Raw genomic sequence first — 21,904 nt, forward strand, 5'->3', positions numbered from 1 at the left:
ACCTCAAGGGTGCTGAATGAACCACATTGAAAACACAGTTGCTCTAAAGCTAGAAGGAACTTGTGGGTCATTCTGACCCTGAGCCTGTGCCTAAGAAGTGGATGAGGTCACAGTTGTATGATGGAACAAACCCTTTATGGGATTCTTGATCTGATTGAAGCCCAGAAGTGGTAAGTAGCATGGTCTAAAAATAGATAAATATATGAATTTTGTGGGAATCTATAGAGTCCTTTTTTAAAAAAAAATGTATAATCTCTATGAGATGTTGAAAATAGTTTTTTAAAGGAATGATAATTTTGAGCCATGAGAATGACTTCACAGCACCTTTCAAGTGCCTAAATTGTGATCCTCTCCGGAGTGGCAGCTCTGTGGTAGGTTTCCAGATTTTCAGCACATGTCATTGAGTTGTTTAGGAACAACTGCTTTCTAGGTTCTGAGATGAAGACCTGGAAAATTGATCGAACTCTAACCAGAGACTTTTTCTTCACAGTTTAGTAGTATATAATCGTCTAATATTCCTAAGTCAGTAACCCAGTTTTCTTCTCAATGAACCACCTAATACACTCTACATTTTGAAAAGATCATTGCAGAGATAAAACCAACAATAAAAGTGGGCAGCCCTACCATCCCAGCTTCTGGTTCATAGGCCCCAACTCTCTAACTATGCAGAGTGGAAAAGAAGGACGAGGGAGGCCAGAGTGGTTGAGTCCATTCAGGACGGTGCAGGGTAACAAAACAGCACTGTATCCCACTCCTATCCTACTTTTAAGATCTATGGGTTCATAATAAATCACATGGGTTTCAGAGGGATCTCACAGAAGGAAACCCTGGAAAAATCTACTTACTACTACTCAGGTATCCAAGATATAAACAGGTAAGTATTTTGGAAGTGCTATAACATTTTATTCTCTGTCAGTTATAACATGAAATGTCCCATTGATTTCAAAAATAAATTTTGTCCTGAAATAATTTTTTCTACATATTCCAAGGGGACCTTCCGCATGGCTTTCCAACTTTGCACAAACCTCTAACTTTAATTTATACATCTTACCATGCCTTGAGGCCCTGGACTTCAAATTTCAGGTCTTGAGCTGAGAACGTTGCAAAAGAAGGTTGTACTATAGAGAAATTAATGTGAGCCTTAATTGTACCTTCTGAATTCCAGACAGAGTTACTGGCCAAATGGCGGTTTCTGACATTAAGCCAAAATTTAAGCTGGTTCCTCTAACAAAAATACCCAGCGCCCATGGCAAGAGGTAAGTAATGAACATATTAAGGTGATAAATATATTAAGGTAAGGAGTTATTAAGGTGATGAATATATTAAATATCCATAAAGGCTGTGATGAAACAAGTTAGAATGCTCTTCAAAATATCTATTCTGTGAGCCCTGGCCAGTTTAGTTGAGTGGATAGAGGATTGGCCTGCAGATTGAAGTGTCCCGGGTTCAATTTTGGTCAAGGCACATACCTTGGTTGCAGGCTTGACACCTTGTGGGAGGCAACCAGTTGATATTTCTCTCTGTCTCTCTCTTCCCTCTCACTCTCTCTAGAAATCAATGGAAAAACATCCTCAGGTGAGGATTAACAACAACAAATCTATTCTGGGATAAACTGAGTTATGAAACAAATGTGAATTGAAGATAAAGATTTTTATGAAAAGTACACATATTCTTTTTGATTAGAGAGACAAAGAGTTCTCCTTCCTGTTCTCCCAAATGAGAGGCTATTTTTGTGTGAGGGGACAGAATACCCTAGAGGGCATAAGAAGTTGTCAGTTATACATTAAGACGTTTTGAGTGCCATTTTAAAAGATAATCCATTTAGAGGATCATAAAGAAGACCTAAGCCCCTAAGCAAGTCAGAGTGTAAAGAAAAAGTCTGTAGCTCAAATATGGCCAGTAAAATGAAATCTAGTTTAAGATGGCAGTGTGGGGGGTCAGGAGGCAGCAGGCCTGTGGGAAGAGCAGTGCTATGGGCTGTCTCAAGCAGGTGGCTGGGCAGGACAACATGAAAAAGAAAAAGAAAATGAAATCTGGAAAATTAGGGCTGACCTAAGCTTGTACTAAAATTAGGAAGGGAGGTTTGCCCGTGACACTTAACAATAGCTTTGTCTTAGTCTGATGATAACAAATTCCAATAAACAGTAGCCACTAATAACTGAAAGTGAAAGCCTGATCTGTTCATTATCAAATTATAAGAAAAGCCTCTCTCCTCTCTCACGATTATCCATTTTCTTTGCCACTTTGAGAGTATTTCTCCTATTATCCATTTTCTTCCATTTATTTTCAGAGCGTGGAAGGGAGCGGGAAAGACAGAGGGAGAGAAACATCGACATGAGAAACACATCAATTGGTTGCTTCCCACACCCACCCCAACCAGGGCTGGGTATTGAGCCTGCAACCAAGGTATATGCCCTGGACTGGAATCAAACCCAGGACGCTTCAGCCCTCAGGCTAATGCTCTAGCCATTGAGCCAAACAGGCTAGGACCTAGTATCCTTGACCCTGCCATTGCTAGAGGAAGATACTATTTTTCCAGAGGGATGCGGATAAGACAACCTTGTAGTAGCCCAATCCCTTCATCTCATCCTGCATTGAAGTTGTGACTTCCTTGTCACTGAAAGTAATCAAGCAAAGTCTAGATAATACCACATGGAGATTGAATTCCTACATGAGATGTGAGGCTAGACGGGGTTTGCTCCAAATCTAAGATTTCCCAAATCTTTAAAATGTTATAAAATAATAACACTATGTTTGATCCAAGATAAGGCTTGAAATTCTGCCAAGACTATCCTTTTTTTAATTTAGCTAAAAACAAACAAACAAACAACACTTTATACTGCCTGGCCTTTTATTTTCCTCTTGCTTCTTTTAAAAAATATATTTTTATTCATTTTAGAGAGAGAGGAAAGGAGAGGGAGAGATAGAAACATCGATGAGAGAGAAACATCAATTAACTGCCTCCTGCAAGTCCCCTAATGGGGATTGAGCCTGCAACCTGGGTAGGTGCCCTGACCAGGAATTGAAGGGTGACTTCTTGGTGCATGGGCCGATGCTCAACCACTAAGTCACACCGGCCAGGCTCTTTCTTGCTTTTTGAGAACTTTGTATTTCTACAACTGCATCTTTTATATAATGCCAAAAAATTATTTATCTTTAGATATACAATAAATATAAAATAACCTATTCAAATAAAGGCAAACTTGAGTTTTCAGAAGTTCAGGTAGGAAATAAAAAGAAAATACTAGAAGAAGAAATCAATGTTAGTAAAAGCTGAAAAAATAAGGTTAATTAGATAAAATTAAGTCAAAAAAGTTGAGAATGGTACATTATGAGACCCTATTGCCTCCTTTTTCTTTAAGTCTCTATTTGAAAATAAGTTGAATCTACTAGATACATGGAGGGTAGTAAATTCATAAACCATAACTTTTAAAATTCAACTACCATGTTTGGTATTTCTCCTAGTGTCATTTTTTAAAACTGCTTCTTATAAAAAAAAAACTAAGACATCCCATATTTTAAAAACTTTTAGTTCTACTCATATCAAAACTAAATGTATTTTATTTATTTATTTTTTCATATAGTTTTTTTTAAAATATATTTTTTATTGATTTTTTACAGAGAGGAAGGGAGACAGATAGAGTGTCAGAAACATCGATGAGAGAGAAACATCAATCAGCTGCCTCCTGATTATGGTTGCCTCCCTACTGGTTATGTGCCCGCAACCAAGGTACATGCTCTTGGCCGGAATCGAACCTGGGACCCTTGAGTCCGTAGGCCGACGCTCTATCCATTGAGCCAAACCGGTGAGGGCACTAAATGTATTTTAAATAAAATTAATTTATAAAATTATAATCTAATCTAATAAAAGACAAACATGCAAATTGACCATACCTTTGCTATGCCTTAAGCCACACCCACCAGCCAATCAGAGCAACTATATGCAAATTATACAAATTAACCCAACCAAGATGGCGGCCGGCAGCCATGGAGCTGGAGCGAGCAGGAGGTTTGGTTGCTCCAGTGATGGAGGAAGTCAAGCTTCCTGGCCGGCTCTGAGCTCCACTGAAAGCAACAAAGTTTCAATTATAGAAGATAAATAAACCCCAGATACCTGCTTTCAGCCAAAGGAGCTGGAACAAGCAGGAAGCCAAGCTTCCCGCCTGCCGCGGGGCTTTGAGCTCTACTGAAGGCAACAGAGTTTCAATTAGAGAAGGTAAATCAACCCCAGAATAAAGAAGAAGAAGAAAAGGAGAGGCTGGGAGCTTCCGTTGCTGGGGGAGGTGGGGAGGGTGGCCAGCCTGAAAATGGCCCTCAGCCCCTCACCCAGACTGGCCAGGCACCCCAGTGGGGACCCCCCTACCTTAAAGGGGGTGTGGCCAGCATGAAAACAGCCATCAGCCCCACACCCAGGCTGGCCAAACCTCCATGGGGTGAGGGTTCTCACTGTGGGGGGAGCTTGACCAGCCTGAAAACAGCCATCAGCCCTTCACCCAGGCTGGCCAGGCACCCCAGGGGGACCCCCACCCTGATCTGGGCAAACCAGCCGGCCCCCACCGGGTCACCAGGCCTCTATCCTATATAATAAAAGGGTAATATGCAAATTGACTCTAACAGCACAGGACTGGGAATGACTGGTCACTATGACACACACTGACCACCAGGGGGCAGACGCTCAATGCAGGAGCTGCCCCCTGGTAGTCAGTGCACTCCCACAGGGGGAGCTCTGCTTAGCCATAAGCCAGGCTGACGGCTGCCAGTACAGCGGTGGTGGGAGCCTCTCCCGCCTCCTCAGCAGCACTAAGGATGTCAGACTGCAGCTTAGGCCTGCTCCCTGCTGGCAAGTGGACATCCCCCAAGGGCTCCTGGGCTGCCAGAGGGATGTCTGATTGTCAGCTTAGGCCCAATCCCCCGGGGAGCGGGCCTAAGCCAGCAGGTGGTCATCCCCCAAGGGGTCCCAGACTGCAAGAGGGCACAGGCCAGGCTGAGGGCTCCCCCCCGAGTGCACAAATTTTTGTACACTGGGCCTCTAGTAATTATTATAAGTTTACTTTGGAAATTACCATATTATAAGCAAACCCATTTTTTCATAATATATTTTTATGTCCCTACACTAATAAGTACTGCAAATTTACACAAAATATCTATCTATAATAATAAAAGCATAAGATGATAATTAGACCGGACAGCTGAACGACCTTCCGGACGTCCTTCCGGACGAAGCCACTGTGGCCGAGGCAGAGACAGTTAGGGGTGATCAGGCAGGCAGGCGATCAGGCAGGCAGGTGAGCAGTTAGGGGAGATCAGGCAGGCAGGCAGAGTGGTTAAGGGTGATCAGGCAGGCAGGTGAATGGTTAGGGGCAATCAGGCAGGCAGGCAGAGTGGTTAGGGATGATCAGGCAGGCAGGCAGAGGAGTGGTTAGGAGCCAGCAGTCCTGGATTGCGAGAGGGATGTCCGACTGCCGGTTTAGGCCCAATCCCGCAGGGACATCCGGCAGTCAGACATCCCCTGAAGGGTCCCAGATTGCAAGAGTGTGCAGGCCGGGCTGAGGGACCGCCCTCCCCCCCCCCTCCCCCGTGCACAGACTTCATGCACCGGGCCTCAAATATATATATATATTTGGTCAGTGTGTGTCATAGTGACCAATCATTCCCAGTCCTGTGCTGAGAGAGAGGGAGAGAGAGAGAGAGAGAGAGAGAGAGAGAGAGAGAGACCTACCTCTAGTTTTCATATGCTGGTAAAAAATATAATTTGGCAATTAAAGTCATAAAATAATCATGGATACAAACTTTTGCTATAAGGATATTCACCATAAGATTACTTAAACTAGTTAAAAATTTGAAACAGCTTAAATAGTATAAGGCTTGGATTCTTGAGCTTTGGAGTCAGATAAACCTTGTTGGAGTCCCAGGTCTTCCACTTATTCTCTTTGAGCCTCAGTTTCCTCTTTTGTAAAATGAAAAAAATCAGATATTTTTAAGGGGGTAAGGGTGATGGGCAAGTAAAGAACAGAGGGAATTGGACCTCAGTGCCAAGATTTTCTCACTGTCCACCCTGTAGCTTCTGGCAAGTGACTAACAGGTCCCTTAGATGGTATGACTGTAGATATATTGTGATGCTTACAATCATTCCAGTCAGCAAAAACTGATGAATGGAACTAATATTTGCTCGTTTCAAATAAGTATTCAATCTTTTCAAATCTTTTCTCAGGGATAAAGTTTTACCAGGATCTCTCCCATGCCAATTAGGGCACAAAGAAAGGAAGTTGAGTGCTTCACAAATTCAAGGTAAAGAGAATCATTCCCCCAAATGAAAACATAAACAAAAGCCCCTTAATATATCTGATAAGTTTTTTCTCTGAGAGATTAGGGATTTCAAGGGTTATCTACTGTACCCTCTTATTTGAGAGAGAGAAATTTTAATTCAATATCTAATTTGTGGGAAAGAAGGGGGATTATTTTCAAGTAAACATCTTCCACTCCAGCCAGGTGGCTCAGTTGGTTGCAGCATCAACCTATGAACCAGGAGATCACAGTTCGATTCCCAGTCAGGGCACATGCCTGGGTTGTGGGCTAGATCCCCAATAGGGGGCATGCAGGAGGCAGCTGATCAATGATTCTCATCATTGATGTTTCTATCTCTTTCCCTCCCTTCTCTGAAGTCAATTAAGATTTTTTCAAATTAAAACCAATATGATGTAAAATTTAAAATAAATTTTAAAACATAACCATGCCTACATGCACATTACCTCTCTGACCTCTCCTGCTCCTCCTCTCCTCTTACTTACTCTGCTCCAGCCACACTCATGTCCTTGCTGCTCCTGGAATATGCCAGGCCCATCCACCTTAGGGCCTTTGCTCTAGCTCTTTCTTCTCTCAGATATCCACTCCCTCTCACCTATTTAATACAAGCAACCTATCCCTCAATCCCTGGTACTCCCAGTCCTCTGACCTTTACTTTTCCATTTTTCTATAGCACTTACTACCTTCTAACATATTATCTAATTTACATATTTATGAAAGAGCAGAGATCTTTTTCTGTTTGGTGCACAAATGTTTCCTCAGCACCTAGAGCAGCCTCTGGTACATAGAAGGCATGCAATAAATAATTGTTGATGAAGCTGCATTAATGCCTGAATGCCTACTAACATGCTCAAAATACTACGAAAAATAGAAACAAGTCAGAGATGGATCCAGCCCTAGAGAAGCCTTCTTTTCATTAAGGGAGAAAGATGTAAACTTTAGACACAATTAGAAGGCAGGTATCATTATCTCTATAGAATTAATCACTCTTGTACATGAAGATGCTAACAATTGAATGTGATATGAAATGTTTTATTTTGGTGCCATTTGGGATATACTTTGTTCTGGGTTTATTTCTTCATTTGCTAATTTTAGAAACTACATTGTAATTTTGGCTCCAGTTAATTAATGCATTGAGTATTTCTTTGAAAAAAAACTTTGTGTCTATACAACACATACAGACCTCAGATTTCTCTAGGTTTGAAGTCAGGTGGGCTGCCTGGTTCCTCTTCTCCAGGCCTTAACACTGAAATGAAGGTGTTGGTCAGCCTGGCCTGTTATCTGGAGGCTCTGGAGGAGAATCTGCTTCTGAGCTTATTCAGGTGTTTGGCAGAATTCAATTCATACAGTTGTAGGGCTGAAGTCCCCATTTCCTTGCTGGCTGTCAATCAAGAGCCTTTCTCAGTCCCTTCTGCATTCCATATCACATTGCCCTCCCACATCTTCAAACCAGCAACAGTGGGTCAAGCCCTTACTCTGATAATCCAAGATCCTCTATTTTAATTACATCTGCAAAATCCCTTTTGTCATGTAATGTAATGTGTTCACAGATTCCAATAATTAGGGTGTGGACATCTTTCAAAGGTCATTTTGCCTACATGTTTGGTTTTCCACCAACTAGTTGATTCCAGTTCAAAACTCATGCAAGGACACTATCCTTCTTAAGGAATGTCTATTAAGTACTCATATTTCTCTCAATATATTTTCAGAACATGATCTCCAATCAACTGTATTGTCTGTCCTAGTTCCATTAGAATATGTATGTATTCTTGAACAACTGTCCTAACTTAATTCCACTTCCCCAGCCTTCCAAGATGCCTACAACTTCTTTACCAAGGATAAAACCTGCTGTATTGATTTTCATGGAATGATGTGCACTTTAGCTAAAGTGGGAATGCATCTAACCAAGCATGATGTCTATAATGAATTAAAATATGCTGATATTGACGGTGAGTACTTAAACTTCTTATTTTTCTCATAAAAGCTTTCCTTAAATATATATTTTTCTCAGTGACCTTATGAACATGAGAAATGAACCTCACTTATTTGCCAAAAGTACCTATATATGGGTTTCTCTTTAAGGATATCAGTGAGGTATGTGTACAAGTTATGAAATCAATGTATTGCTTCTTTGAAAAATCCTGTGTGGAAAATAAAAGTGGTTGCCATATTTCAATATTGAATTCAGATTACCTGTCATCATGTACATTTTGGAGAGTGCCTTACAATAACAGATGCAAAGGCATTGACAATTTCACAATGCCATGTCGTCAAGGAAATCCAAGCCCTTTGTTTCTGTATGAATCATAATTACGACAAATCTTCCTTCCATCATTACAACCCACCTATATTGAATTTCAAATGTCACAGAATGTTGGTGATATTTTTTTAAAATATATTTTATTGATTTTCTACAGAGAGGAAGGGAGAGGGATAGAGAGCCAGAAACATTGATGAGAGAGAAACATCGATCAGCTGCCTCCTGCACACTCCCCACTGGGTATGTGCCCCCAACCAAGGTACATGCCCTTGGCCGGAATCGAACCTGGGACCGTTCAGTCCTCAGGCCGACGCTCTATCCAGTGAGCCAAACTGGTTAGGGCTGTTTGTTGATATTTTTATAGCATGCAGATAATGTTTTCTTTGCACATACTGACCTACTGATTAGTAGTCCAAACTGATATGTTGTGTGGGAAATATATTCAGAATATTATTTTCTCACACCTCTCCCCACCCAGCTGCCAGTGCCCTGTTCAATTTGCATCAGTTCCCCATGTGAGTCGATGTCACCAGTTAGTTAAAGCTTCACTTGTTTCTACTAACTGCCCAATCTTTCTATTCTTTCATTGAAACACACACACACAACTCTAATAGCACTTAATTTTAGAGGAAACAATGTGCAACTTGGGGATGTTATAATAATAGAAATGTTAGAGGTATAGAGTGGAAAGCAGGGGTGGGTTCCTTGCAAAATGGCAAGTCTCTAGGAAAGGAGTGAATGGATAGGACTGTCGTGGTTAGGAGCCCCTGCTTTGATGTTTACACCCCACCATTGCTTCGATGCGCTGTGGGTGACTAGTGTCTAAGATCATTTCAAGAAGACCTGAGCACATCTCCAACCCTAAAATGCTCTGATTTTAACTATTAGATGGCCCATGATGTTTTAATTTTTATATTTAAAATATAATTTGATAATTAAAATACATCTTATATCCTTGTTCTGAGGCTTAGATTTCTGTTGCAGGAGATGGGAAAGTGAATTTCTCAGACTTTATAAAGGTGCTAACAGATAAGGACCGCTTCCTTAGAGCTGTGGGTAAGTAGAGATACTACGGAATATATAGCAGATGAAGTAGTTGCAATTCACTGCATAGTAAATATCATTCATTTCAGCCTCCAGTGAGGAGACAAATCAAGAATGTGTACTCGGGAATGTGACTTACTTTTGTACTGCTTCTCCCAAACTGTATTTGCTGAGCAAATTGATACAGTTTTAGATTTAACTTAACTGTAACAAGTCCTTCTCCAGGAGATACTATTTTTTGATCCCTAATGAGAGCACTCAGGCAGTGGTATAGAAAAATACATCTTTTATAGTATTTTAATTCTTTACTGAGTACATGTGCTACTTTGAGAGGCACTCCTTCTATAAAAGAAAATAATTTAGAAAAAAGAAAAATGCTCTGTCTCATGCAAATTTGGGTGTACATACTTTACTTTTCCCCCAAAATATCCTCCTCACCCTGGGGAAGCCTCTGCCCTCAGTGCAAGGGCTGTGGAGAGTTTGCTAGAGGTTAGAGAGCATATTCTCACATAAGGTCATACATAATATGAAAGTAAATATTTTTATTAGTCCTCTAATGGTTTGTTTATGAGTTTAACAGGTGCCTTGGAAAATCTAATCCTATTCATATCATGTTTTCTAGGATAAATACATTCCGAATTCCAGATACTGTATATTGTTTTGAAAATATACCCATTCATAGGCTATGCACTGTCCTTAGCGCAAACAGAACTTATTGCTTCTAGTACCTCTATAGTAACAAGGATTTGCCTGCAAGCCAGAGCTATATTTACCAACCACTCCTTTACCTAGAACAGGACAATTGTCCTTAACATATAATTCATGTTTGTGTTAAATGTATTACTATATTTACTTAGAGACCATTGAACTAAGAGTCTTTTTTCAATTCCATGATTAGTTTGTCTGTTCAATAATAAAAATGACCTTTCTAGCCGAAACCGGTTTGGCTCAGTGGATGGAGCGTCGGCCTGCGGACTGGGGGGTCCCGGGTTCGATTCCGGTCAGGGGCATGTGCCTGGGTTGCGGGCATATCCCCAGTGGGGAATGTGCAGGAGGCAGCTGGTCGATGTTTCTCTCTCATCGATGTTTCTGACTCTCTATCTCTCTCTCCCTTCCTCTCTGTAAAAAATCAATAAAATATATTTAAAAAAAATAAATAAATAAAAAAAATAAAATAAAAATGACCTTTCTATAATAGAACAGATGTTGAAAGTTTTTCTAAAATTCTCAAGTCTTTGATTTGGTATTAATTTTGTAAATACAATAAAAAAGACTGTTGTTTTAGTACTTCTTTGATAGATGATTTTTTTCCCCAGAAAACATTTTGAATCTTTTTTTCCCCTTCATAGTTCCAGAAAAAGACAAGTGTTTAGATTTTGCTGGCAACCCAGGGATCCTGTTGTTTGAAATTCTATCAAAGCTTGTAGAGATTTCAGCCTTACCCAGAAAGGCTATAATAGAATTAGTAAGGTAAGTGACAAAGGGGCAAAAAGGACCTTTTCAGAAGCACCTAGGAGGATATTAACAAGGCAGTCTCCTTTCACTAACATTCTACTTCACAGGGTCTGCTCCAAAACAAAGGAGATGTGTGGGCAGATGGTCGTGTGCCACAACGTGAGACTTCATTACTTTATCCCCACAGTACTGCCCAGCTCTGATATTGCAAGGCTGACCTCAGACCATCTCCAGTCCCCACTAAGGACCTAAGACAGCTAAGAAAGTTCAGCCTTTCCTACCTTAAGCTAGGGAATCCCAGGAAAATAAGACTTTTCCAAGGATGATTTGGGGTGGGCTTGGAAGTCTAGTTTAAATACAAACACTCCCATTCATGCTAGAACTACTAGGGGCTTTCAAGAGGTCCTTTGAGTGTGAGAGAAGGCACAGCAAGTTCAGACTTCCCAAAGTAGCCTTTGGAGTGGAGCAGAGCCAGATACAAAATGAATGGAAGATGAGGAAGCATTCTCACACCCAAATGAGTCTTTTTCCTGGGAGCAGGGAGGAGAGGAGAGAGAAAGAGAGAAACATTGATTTATTGTTCCACCTATTTATGCACTCATTGGTTGCTTCTTGTATGTGCCCTGATGAGATCCAACCCACAACCTTGGCATATCAGGATGACGCTCTAACCAACTGAGCTACTCAGCCAAGAACTACCTGGTTGGTCTTGGGAAAGAGGAAGGAAGCCAGAGCCCAGGAACTACACATATAAAATAGTCAAATGGGTCCTAGCCAGTTTGGCTCAGTGGATAGAGCATCAGCTTGCAGACTGAAGGGTCCCAGGTTCAGTTCTGGTCAAGGGCACATGCCTGGGTTGTGGGCTCAGTCCCCAGTGTGGGGTGTGCAGGAGACAGCCAATCAGTGATTCTCTCTTATCATTGATCTTTCTATTTTTCTCTCTCCTTCTCCCTTCCTCTCTGAAATCAATAAAAAATATATTTAAAAATATATATCTACACTAATAAAAGACAAAGATGCTAATTGACTGTACCTTTGCTATGCCTGAGCCACGCCCACCAGCCAATCAGAGTGATTATATGCAAATTAACCCAACCAGGATGGCGGCCAGCAGCCACAAAACTGGAGCAAGCCGGAGGCTTGGTTGCCCCGGCGATGGAGGAAGCCAAGCTTCCCGCCAGCTGTGGCCTCCGCAAAAGGCAACAAAGTTTCAATTATAGAAGACAAATAAATCCCAGATACCTGCTTCCAGCCAGCCTCCACTGGGAGCTTGGGTGGCTGGGGGCTGTGGCCAGCCTGCAAACAGCCATCAGCCCCTCACCCAGGATGGCCACACCCTCATGGGGTGAGGGTCCCTGCTGGGGGCTTTGCCAGCCTGCAAACAGTCCTCAGCCCCTCACCCAGGCTGGTCAGGCACCCCAGCGGTGCCCCCACTCTGATCCGGGACACCCTTCATGGCAAACAAGCCGGCCCCCACCCATGCACCAAGTCTCTATTCTATATAATAAAAGGGTAATATGCAAACTGACCCTAACACCAGAGCAACTGGGAATCACTGGTCACTATGACACACACTGATCACCAGGGGGCAGACGCTCAATGCAGGAGCTGCCCCCTGATGGTCAGTGTGCTCCCACAGGGGGAGCTCTGTTCAGCCACAAGCCAGGTTGACAGCTGCCAGTACAGCAGTGGTGGTGGGATCCTCTCCCGCCTCCTCAGCAGCGCTAAGGATGTCCAATTGCAGCTTAGGTCCGGGGAGTGGGCCTAAGCCAGCAGGTGGTCATCCCCCATGGGGTCCCAGACTACAAGAGGGCACAGGCCAGGCTGAGGGACCCTCCTGAGTGTACAAATTTTTGTGCACCGGGCCTCTAGTGTGTGTATATATATATATATATATATATATATATATACCCAGTGACTGGAACACTGTAATGACCGAAATGACCTGTCATTATGACACCCATTGCACCCAGTGAACTGGCCTGACCTGGAGGTGGGTCCAGCCAGCCAACCTCCTGTGATCCCTCCCACCAGCCACCCCACCCTCGATCGGCCCCCACCACCCCGATCGGCCCACAGCCCCTCCCCCCAGCTGGCCCCACCCCTGATCACCCCCCTATCCCAATAGGGGCGGGAGCCTGCCGGCCAGCCTCCTATGGACCCCCCCCCCCCCCCGCTAGCCCATCCCTCAGTGGGCCTCTACCACACTGATCGGCCTGCAGCCCCTGTCCCCAGCCAGCTCCGCCCCGATTGCCCCCCACACCAATCAGGGGTGGGGCCTGCTAGCCAATCGCCTGCGACCCCTCCCCCCAGCCAGCCTGGCCATGATCAACCTGATCAGGGCCGGCCAGCCACCCGGCCGGCCAACCTCCCACCATCTCTTCCTCCCAACAGGCCCAGCCCCGATCTGCCCCAATTGGAGCCAGGCTGGCCGGACCCCACCCATGCACAAATTCATGCACTGGACCTCTAGAAAATAAATAAAGTAGTCAGATGGCCTGTGGCAGTTATCAGTAGATATTCTATAAATGTCACAGAAACAGGCATTCAGTAAGTAATAGTGAATGACTATGCAAATTAAATTTAAAATAAATTTATTCAGCATATATAACTTGAAATTTGACTCTCCCCCTCCCCCACCCCCCATTTGTCTAACAAGCACTTTTTCAATGGAACTGTAGCATTTTTTAAATTAATTTCTGGATTTCTTTCTTCCTTTATTTATTTTAGCTATTTTCAAAGAAAATTCCAAGAAACCACTGCAGGAATATTGTGGAATCCCTCCCCTACAGATTATAGAAAAAGGAGATTTAAGACAGACATATGCACACCTCTGACCTCAAGCACAACTGCCTTTGCTAATGCTACTCGGATTGCAATAATGAAAGAAAAAGATTTATTCAAATATCTTGAGGAGCTCAGGAGTAAGAGCCATTTATTTTTTCCCCTCTATTGTAAAGGATTTATTTATATATTAATGGTCAGAAATAAATACAAGAGGCCAAGTGCTGTAAGAGCAGGACCACGGCCTATCTACCCAGATATCATTTGAAAGCAAAAATGTATATATTACCTGAGTGCTCAGATACCTGGATGAAGCTGAGAGTCTTCAGGAAGTGGAGGGGTGGAGGTCACAGGAGAGTAAAGAAAATGGGTCATGGCACAGAGAAGTGTAGACAAAGCAAAATAGATGCCACATGTATGTCTTTCATGTGAATTTCTTATTATTTGTGATAACATTTTTGTGTGTGTGTGATAACATTTTTTATCTTTTTAGGATGCAATCCTCCTTCAGATAACCCATATTCAAAAATACCCGTCTTTCCGTTGTTTCCTAATGTGGATGGGCTGGTAGTGGGAAAGCCATTCAAAGACATGCATAAATTAGAAATGCTTAGAAGAAAGGAGCCTCTGAGTTTCTTTGATAACTACTTTTTCCATAAAAGAGATTGGAAAACACAGGTGAGATTTAGATTTTGTCACATCAGTTAATTTAAATACTTGCGTTGTCTTTTATTGACTTCAGAGAGGACGGGAGAGGGGAAGAGAGATAGAAACATCAATGATAAGAGAGAATTATTGATTGGCTGCCTCCTGCACACCCCACACTGGGGATCCAGCTCACCCGGGCATGTGCCCTGACCAAAATCAAACCGTGACCCCCTGGTTCATAGGTCGATGCATAACCACTGAGCCATGCCAGCCGGGCTAAATACTTGCGTTTTTAAGTTCTAACTTAACAGAACTAGTAACATGCTTTTTAATGACAGATATTTTTAGTCATTTTATTTCAAACCAGATTCCATAGACATAGTCCTAAATTTAAGCTCAGGTATAAATATTTAATTTCAACAAATAGTTAAACTTACTGAAAAATACAATCCTAGGTTTCGGGGTTGGGGGGTGGGGAATACAAGAATAATAATAAAAAGGCCCTCAGGTCCTACCTCCAACTGTTCTTCCATCAACTCGGGGACCAGAAGCTGCATTTTGGTCTTCCTCAACTGGCTCTAGATGGTGGTTGGGCCAGACACAACCCAAAGGAACAATGTTGTGTTGGAGGGGCTGTTCTGCCCTTGGACTGGAACCTCATTTATACTCCCAGCTGAACCTTCTGGATCTACTTCAAGATCTGTTGCCTCTAATCTATTTTCCCTCCTCTCAAGGTAACTTTATCATCATGAGTTTTAAGGTCTCGGGCAAGTATGCCCTGGTTTCTGGATATTCTTTCCAGCTCTGTCCTTACTCTGGTTTGTCGCAGGCCTTCCAGCCTTCGAAACAAGATCAAGCTTTGACTAGAGACTAGCCCACCCTGTGGAGCATCTCTGGGTTTCAGAGATCCGTGTGTGGTTCACATCATTATAACATGCCTAAAAGGTCCCTGTAGGCATAGGTTTAAGAGTCCCAGAACCAGGAGGAGGGAGAAAAAAATAGGGAATTGCTCATCAAATAGGGATGAAGTCAAAATTATGCAATATGAATAAATTCTAGAGATCTGCTCTACAACACTGTGTATGTAGTCAATGCTGTATCATACACTAAAAATAGTGTTGAGGATAGAGCTCTTGTTAAGAGTTCTTACCACAGTAAAATAAAAATAAAAAATTTTAAATGAGTCTCATGATGATCACAAATGACCTAAAGTCAAGACTTTGTCTTCAGCTCTCCAAATGAAGTCACACCCACAGGCAAATGTCGTTGACAATATGGTTTATCAGTATTTTTTTTTATTTTTTTTATTTATTTTTTATTTTTTTATTATTATTAGTTAAGGTATTACAAATGTGTCCTCATCCCCCCCCCCATTATCAGTATTTTTTAAAGTTCCAACATGCAGCCAACATTGAAAATCATTGCTCAATGAAAAGGGAAACTGGATAAATGAGGGGCAGAGACAGAGTTGTCTATATAACTTGTAAGGCCTAGTGTACAATAAAAATGTAGGACCCTTGTCCAAAATTATTAAGAACATAAAGACGGCAACCGTGGAACATTAAGCTGAATTCAGGGCCCTTCTAAGTTTGAGGTCCTATGTAATTGCATAGGTCACACACCCATGAAGTTGGCCCTAGGAAGAGGATAATTGAAGGGATACGGTCCAGAGAACAAATAAAGACACAGTGGGAGATTTTGGCCTTGGAAATTAGGAAAAACTCACATATAAGAGGAAGGAGGAAAAACCAGGTTCAAGGATGGAGAAATCCTAAGGTGGAAAGAAGAGTAAAAAGGATTCATATTAGATAGCCTTGAAGAGACAATCTGAGGGAGTATGAAGGTCTAGTTTTCTAGTGGTCACTATGAAGACTGTTAACAGTGAATGAAGAAAAGTAATATCAAACAGCACTGAAGGTTTGGAAGAAATTAGGCAATATACATTTTCACAAAAGCAATCAGTATATTCACAAGATTTCTACTGTATTGTTCAGCAGCCCAGGAACAAGGAACATGGATGGCTTGATCCCATGAGAAGTCTGGGAGTAATATACATTGTACTCTGTGGAGAGCATATTCATTTCAGTGCTCTGTGATGGCTTGGAAAGTTTGAGTAAGGATGGAGTTGGCTCCTCTCTACCCTCTATAGCCATTCCATACATAAATCATCTCAAAGTCAATACTTCTCTTATGAGAAGGCTTTATCATTATAAAAGAGAAGTTGCTAAATGCCCATCTACACATGGGACAATACCTGGTACCCCAAAACACCTGAGAAGTGCTTTAGCAATAACCTTATAAATCATAACAAACCCTTTCATAATACAATATACTTCTGTTTATTATGTCTTTGTTGTATAATTCAAACTAAAATACATCACTAACCTTCTTTTAAAATGCGCATCAAGGCAGCAAATATAAAGCTTCCCGACTCTCCCTCCGGCTACCCAACTGAGATCCTCACCATTGACCAAATGTTGAAGAAAAAGCAGAAATGGACAGTGGCTGAGGCAGCTGCTCTTAAACCGCATGTGAGTACTCAGAGTTGAATGCCTTCCCAGAAAGCATTGACAAAAATATTTTCCAGTTCAATACTATAACCATAAAACCAAGAGGGTATTTTCTCCTCTGTCTTTAAAATAAGACATAGATCATTTCTAATTTTTACCTGTTGTAATGACTTTTTTTTACTTTTAAAATTGATTTCACGGAGAGGAAAGGAGAGGGATATAGAGAAACATCGATGAAAATCATTGATTGACTGCCTCCTGCACACCCCTACTGGGGATTGAGCCAGCAGCCCAGGCATGTGTCCTGACCAGGAATCAAACCGTAACCTCCTGGTTCATGAGTGAACCCTCAACTACTGAGCCACACCAGCTGGGCATAATGACATTTCTTGCTCTATAATCAAATGGATTCCAATGTTAACTGTTATAATTTATCCTGCTAATCACCTATGGAGCCATACCCAGCATCATTTCTGGGACATTAATTTGTTTCATGCTGGAAATCGCTACTAGTTAAGATACTAAACCAATAATCACAGTGAGTGGTACACCCAAGGAATCATGATGAGTTAAAGCATCTTTATTACAATAGCTAAAAGAATAATAGTGACAATAGTTTAAGTGAGCTTCCTAGGTGCCAGGCATTGTGTTCTTCAAGTGCTCTAATTCACATGCACTAATTCATTTACTTATCACAATGACCCTCTGAGGTAGGCACTGTTATCTTTCCTTATCATTTTACAGATATGCACAGAGAGGTTAAGTGACTTGCCCAAAGGCACACAGCTAGGCAATAATAGAGCCAGAATTATAAGCACTGGCAGCTTGGCTCCAGAACCTGCACTTGTAACCACAAGTCTATGCTACCTGTCTATTTTTGTGACCTGACTTCTTAGTTACTTTTGTAGGCCACAGAGACAGACTGAGGTGTATTTATTTTATTCCGCCTCCCTTCTGTATTTGACACTAATGACAAAGCTCTCCTTGACACTTTCTACTTCCTTGGTCTTTACAATACTGGATCTTCAATTCTCCTTGTAGCTCTGTGTCCTTTTCTCTCCTCTTTCCTGAATGTTCATCCCTAAGTCTTAATATTTCCTTGTTTTCTAGTGTCATCCTCCTGCTCTTCTCATTATATACGCTCATCCACTCATTTGTTCAGTAAATATTTATCCATTGTTAACAAAGTTCTGGGATTAGGAGATACCAGAGAGAAAAAACACAGTTCCTATCCTCACAGAGCTTAGAGTAAGGGTGGAAGACAGGGAGAAGGAAATGAGCGGTAGTAATTGTTGTGATAAATGTAACTTCAGTGAAGGCCACTGAGAGCCCAAGGCCTCCAGGCTGGCACACCAGATGCCCCAAGGGCTGAGATGCTTGGGAAGATCAATAACTTGGCATACCTGTAACCCAGTCACAGCAGAATATTGGGGATCTCTGCATTAATCGAAGGAAAAGCTGGGATGAGTATTGTTTGGACTATTGATCTACCCTACGTATTTCAACTGCCACCTATACACTAATAATTTATAAATTTGTCACTAGTCCGGACTTCTTTCCAGTACTGCTGTCTTACCTCTCTGACTGCTAGACATTTCTACTCCACTGTCTCATAGCATATCCAACTTGACATGTCCAAAACCAAATTCATTATCTGCATCAAATTGGCTATTCCTTGGGTGAATATCTCAGATGTGGATGTCTACCATCTTCCCAGTCACTGAAACTAGAAAGCCAGGAGTGATCCTTAAGTTACACATTTTCCTCATTCCTCACACCTACCAATCACCAACTCTGGCTATTCTCATTCCCCTGAAGATTTTTCAGGTCTGTCCTCTTCACTCCATCCTATCCCTACTGCCTTAACCGAAGCCTTCATCAGGTCCAGCCAGACAACAATCTCCAACCTTGTAGCCCTACCTCTTAGCTGCTCCCCTCTGCCCATTCTCCACACAGGAGATCCAACTATATCACTGTCCTGCTTAAGAATGAATGCTTCCCTCTTACGGATGACAGGGTTTTCAAGTATATTTCATGCTCCACACAATCGAGGAATTTATCTCACATCCATCAGAAAGAGTGGCTCACTACAGCGTGATTCTCACTGAGGAAAGGGTTCTCCCCAGCCTAAGGGAGACCAAGTCTAAGGGCCAATCACTGGTACAGCAGACCTTGCCTGCCTTGCCTTCATCACTCCCTCCCACTTTAAACTTGATGCTTTAGCAATAGCAAAGTGCACTACCCCCCTCCCCCACCAACACCAGGATATTTATTATTGCCTTTGAGCCTTTGCTTATACTAATCCCTCTCCCTGGAACACCTTCCTGTCACCACTCTCAATTTTACAAAATCCTTGAGGACCTACACAGCTCAGCATCTTCTCCCTCCCTAACCTAGGGTGGACTGAGAGCCATTCTTGGCACTCCTCTTATAGTCAGAGCCTATTGCCATCCCACATTTCCTCTTTGTTTTAGTCTATTGTATTATTAATATTCTTATAAAATTTCTTATAATCTCATTATTCCAAAGTAATTTATTTTCATTGTCCATCAACTCCTAACTCCTCAAGAGGCACCTCCAATATATAAACTCGGTGACTTTCAACATAACTCTCGGGATATTTAGAATTGTGGTCCACAAATCAAAGATATTTTAAAATAACAACTGTAAACTTCTGCTTTCTCATTACAGGTGAAGAGAGCTATAGAAATCTATAACTTAGGAACTGCTCTTGAGCACCGGAAAGAAATGCTAAATTTCTGGCATAAGATCCGAGGGGATTTGGTTGGAGTAGACACTAAAAATGAGTCCTTTTATGAAACCTTTTCTACTTATACATGGTCCTGGAATGTATGCCAAGAATTACTTTCCCCAAAGGACTTAAGGTTGTTTGATGCCTGCATGAATAGAAATTCCTTCCACAATTCTTCAGTCTCTTCCTCTTCAGATACCAGTGAATGTGACATAGAAACAGGAAGAAAAAGAAAACGGAAAGGTTTCAAAGGGTCTCGACAATGAAATTTCTACATTTTCTAAGCAGCTCATTTCACTCTACTTTTTCATAGATATCAAAATTATGGTTCTTTGATTTTGTCTAGTACATTCTTAGCAGCTGGAAATGTTGACATCTTTTAAATTCTAACCAGTAAAAAAGTTTGTCATAATATGGTTTCCCTTTTCTAATAGTTTCTAGTAAATAAATGTCATTCAGTTATTTCCCTAGCAACCAGCTGCCCTCTGCTGCCCCCATCTGGCTCTGGCTCAACACTGCCTGGGCAGGAGGAAAACTGAAAGCAGGCACTTACCTGGACACAGAGCTACTTACCCTTGTGAGCTCCTAAGGGCCCTCCCAGCAATAAACATCTGAGTTTATGTGACTATAAATGGCATTAGGTTTTTTTTTTTTTTTTTTTTTTATTATTTGTCAGGGTGGCCTGAGGCAGTGGATGACAATGACCTTTCCGTTTCAGGGAATAATCTCACCATTCCCCATGGAGTCTTGACTAAATGTGGGTGTTCCTAAGGCTCATTTAGCCACATACCTTCAGGCCCTCTTAAAAACAGCCCTTCTCACCCATTACATTTCTTGTTGTTGCCCTTTAATACACTGAATAAAGCAGCACATAATAACTATATTATAAGTTGGGGGTTGTAATTATTTTATTGTGGAAAACGTATATAAAACTTACTATTTTAATCATGTTTAAGTGTATATCACCCATTACACTTTTTCCATTATAGAAAAAGGAAAAAATAAATAATAGAAAAAGGAAAGGACATGTTCCATATTGATGGTGCCAGTGGCTTATAATGTAAAATTATAACATTCCAGGAAAAATTAATAAAGAGAATGAAGGTAGCAAACTGTTTAATAAAATAGCCTTGAAGTAATTTTGTGTTATCTTGAATATTCAAAACCATCTAAATATAAAAAAGATTTATAGTTTGATAAGAGTTGTTTATTTTTGTATGGCTGCGAGTGTAACAGGCAATCTAAGAGATTTAATTTGGATGCCAAAATATTAGAATTCTTGGGATACTTCCTTGGACCAAGGGGATAATAAAATAATATTTTAAGTAGATCTGTCCTGGAAAATAAAAAATGTACAGTAATATATTCTTTATATTAAATTGCCACATATTGTTGGTGACAGTATAAACTAGCATCTCTCTGATGGAATACAGTATAGCAATGGGTACTCAGCCATTCATTCGCCAATTATTTATTGAGTTGCATACTATGTATGCTGGACCCTGGATCCAGGATCTGGATATATAACAGTAAGCAAACAGATAAAATGCCCTGACCTCACAGAGCTTAGTAATGGAGCTAATTATAACCATTGACTCAGTACTTCCAGTTCTAGAAATTATCACTAAAGAAATAACCATGAATGTACAAAATGATTTTGTTATAAGGATGTTTATCATGTTGAATTTTTAGGTAAGAAACTTAAAGAAGTCTAACTGTCCAATAAATCGTGATACAACTATATAAAACAGTACCAGGATAATTAAAATGATGTTGTAAAAGAATATTTCAAACAAAAGAATGATATCCACACGCTATTATTAAGTTTAAAAGCAGGCTACAATTGCTAAGAAGCATGAGAGAACTTTATGGGTTAGTTATAAAACTTAATTATGATGGTGGCTGCACAAATACAGATTTTTACAAAAACTCATTGAACCATACACGTGAAGTGGATGAATTTAATTGTATGTAAATTATACCTCTATGAAGCTGTAAAAAAAAAAAAGTGGGGCACGGAGCAGTTTGTTCTGAAAGTAACTTAAAAGTTATTTCTACAAATAAATTAGAAAAAGAAAGGAAGGATATAAACCAAAATGTTTAATGGGTTAAATGAAGGATGAGATGGGATTTTTTCTTTTGTCTTAC

The 21,904-nt window shown here is 41.2% G+C and overlaps 1 protein-coding gene across 1 annotated transcript; it reads left to right on the plus strand.

The window, feature by feature from the left end:
* Positions 1 to 1,170: 1,170 nt before the first annotated feature.
* EFCAB3 (EF-hand calcium binding domain 3) lies at positions 1,171 to 20,022 on the plus strand (the record flags this gene model as incomplete). Its single annotated transcript, XM_081110697.1, has 9 exons — positions 1,171 to 1,256; positions 6,212 to 6,288; positions 8,109 to 8,252; positions 9,548 to 9,619; positions 10,957 to 11,077; positions 13,793 to 13,986; positions 14,340 to 14,524; positions 16,903 to 17,025; positions 19,696 to 20,022. Exons 1-9 carry the CDS (start codon positions 1,183 to 1,185, stop codon positions 20,020 to 20,022), a joined length of 1,317 nt encoding a protein of 438 aa, XP_080966823.1. The 5' UTR covers positions 1,171 to 1,182.
* Positions 20,023 to 21,904: the final 1,882 nt, after the last annotated feature.

Source organism: Myotis nattereri (assembly GCF_964212035.1).
Source record: "Myotis nattereri genome assembly, chromosome: 16".
NCBI classification, from domain to species: domain Eukaryota; kingdom Metazoa; phylum Chordata; class Mammalia; order Chiroptera; family Vespertilionidae; genus Myotis; species Myotis nattereri.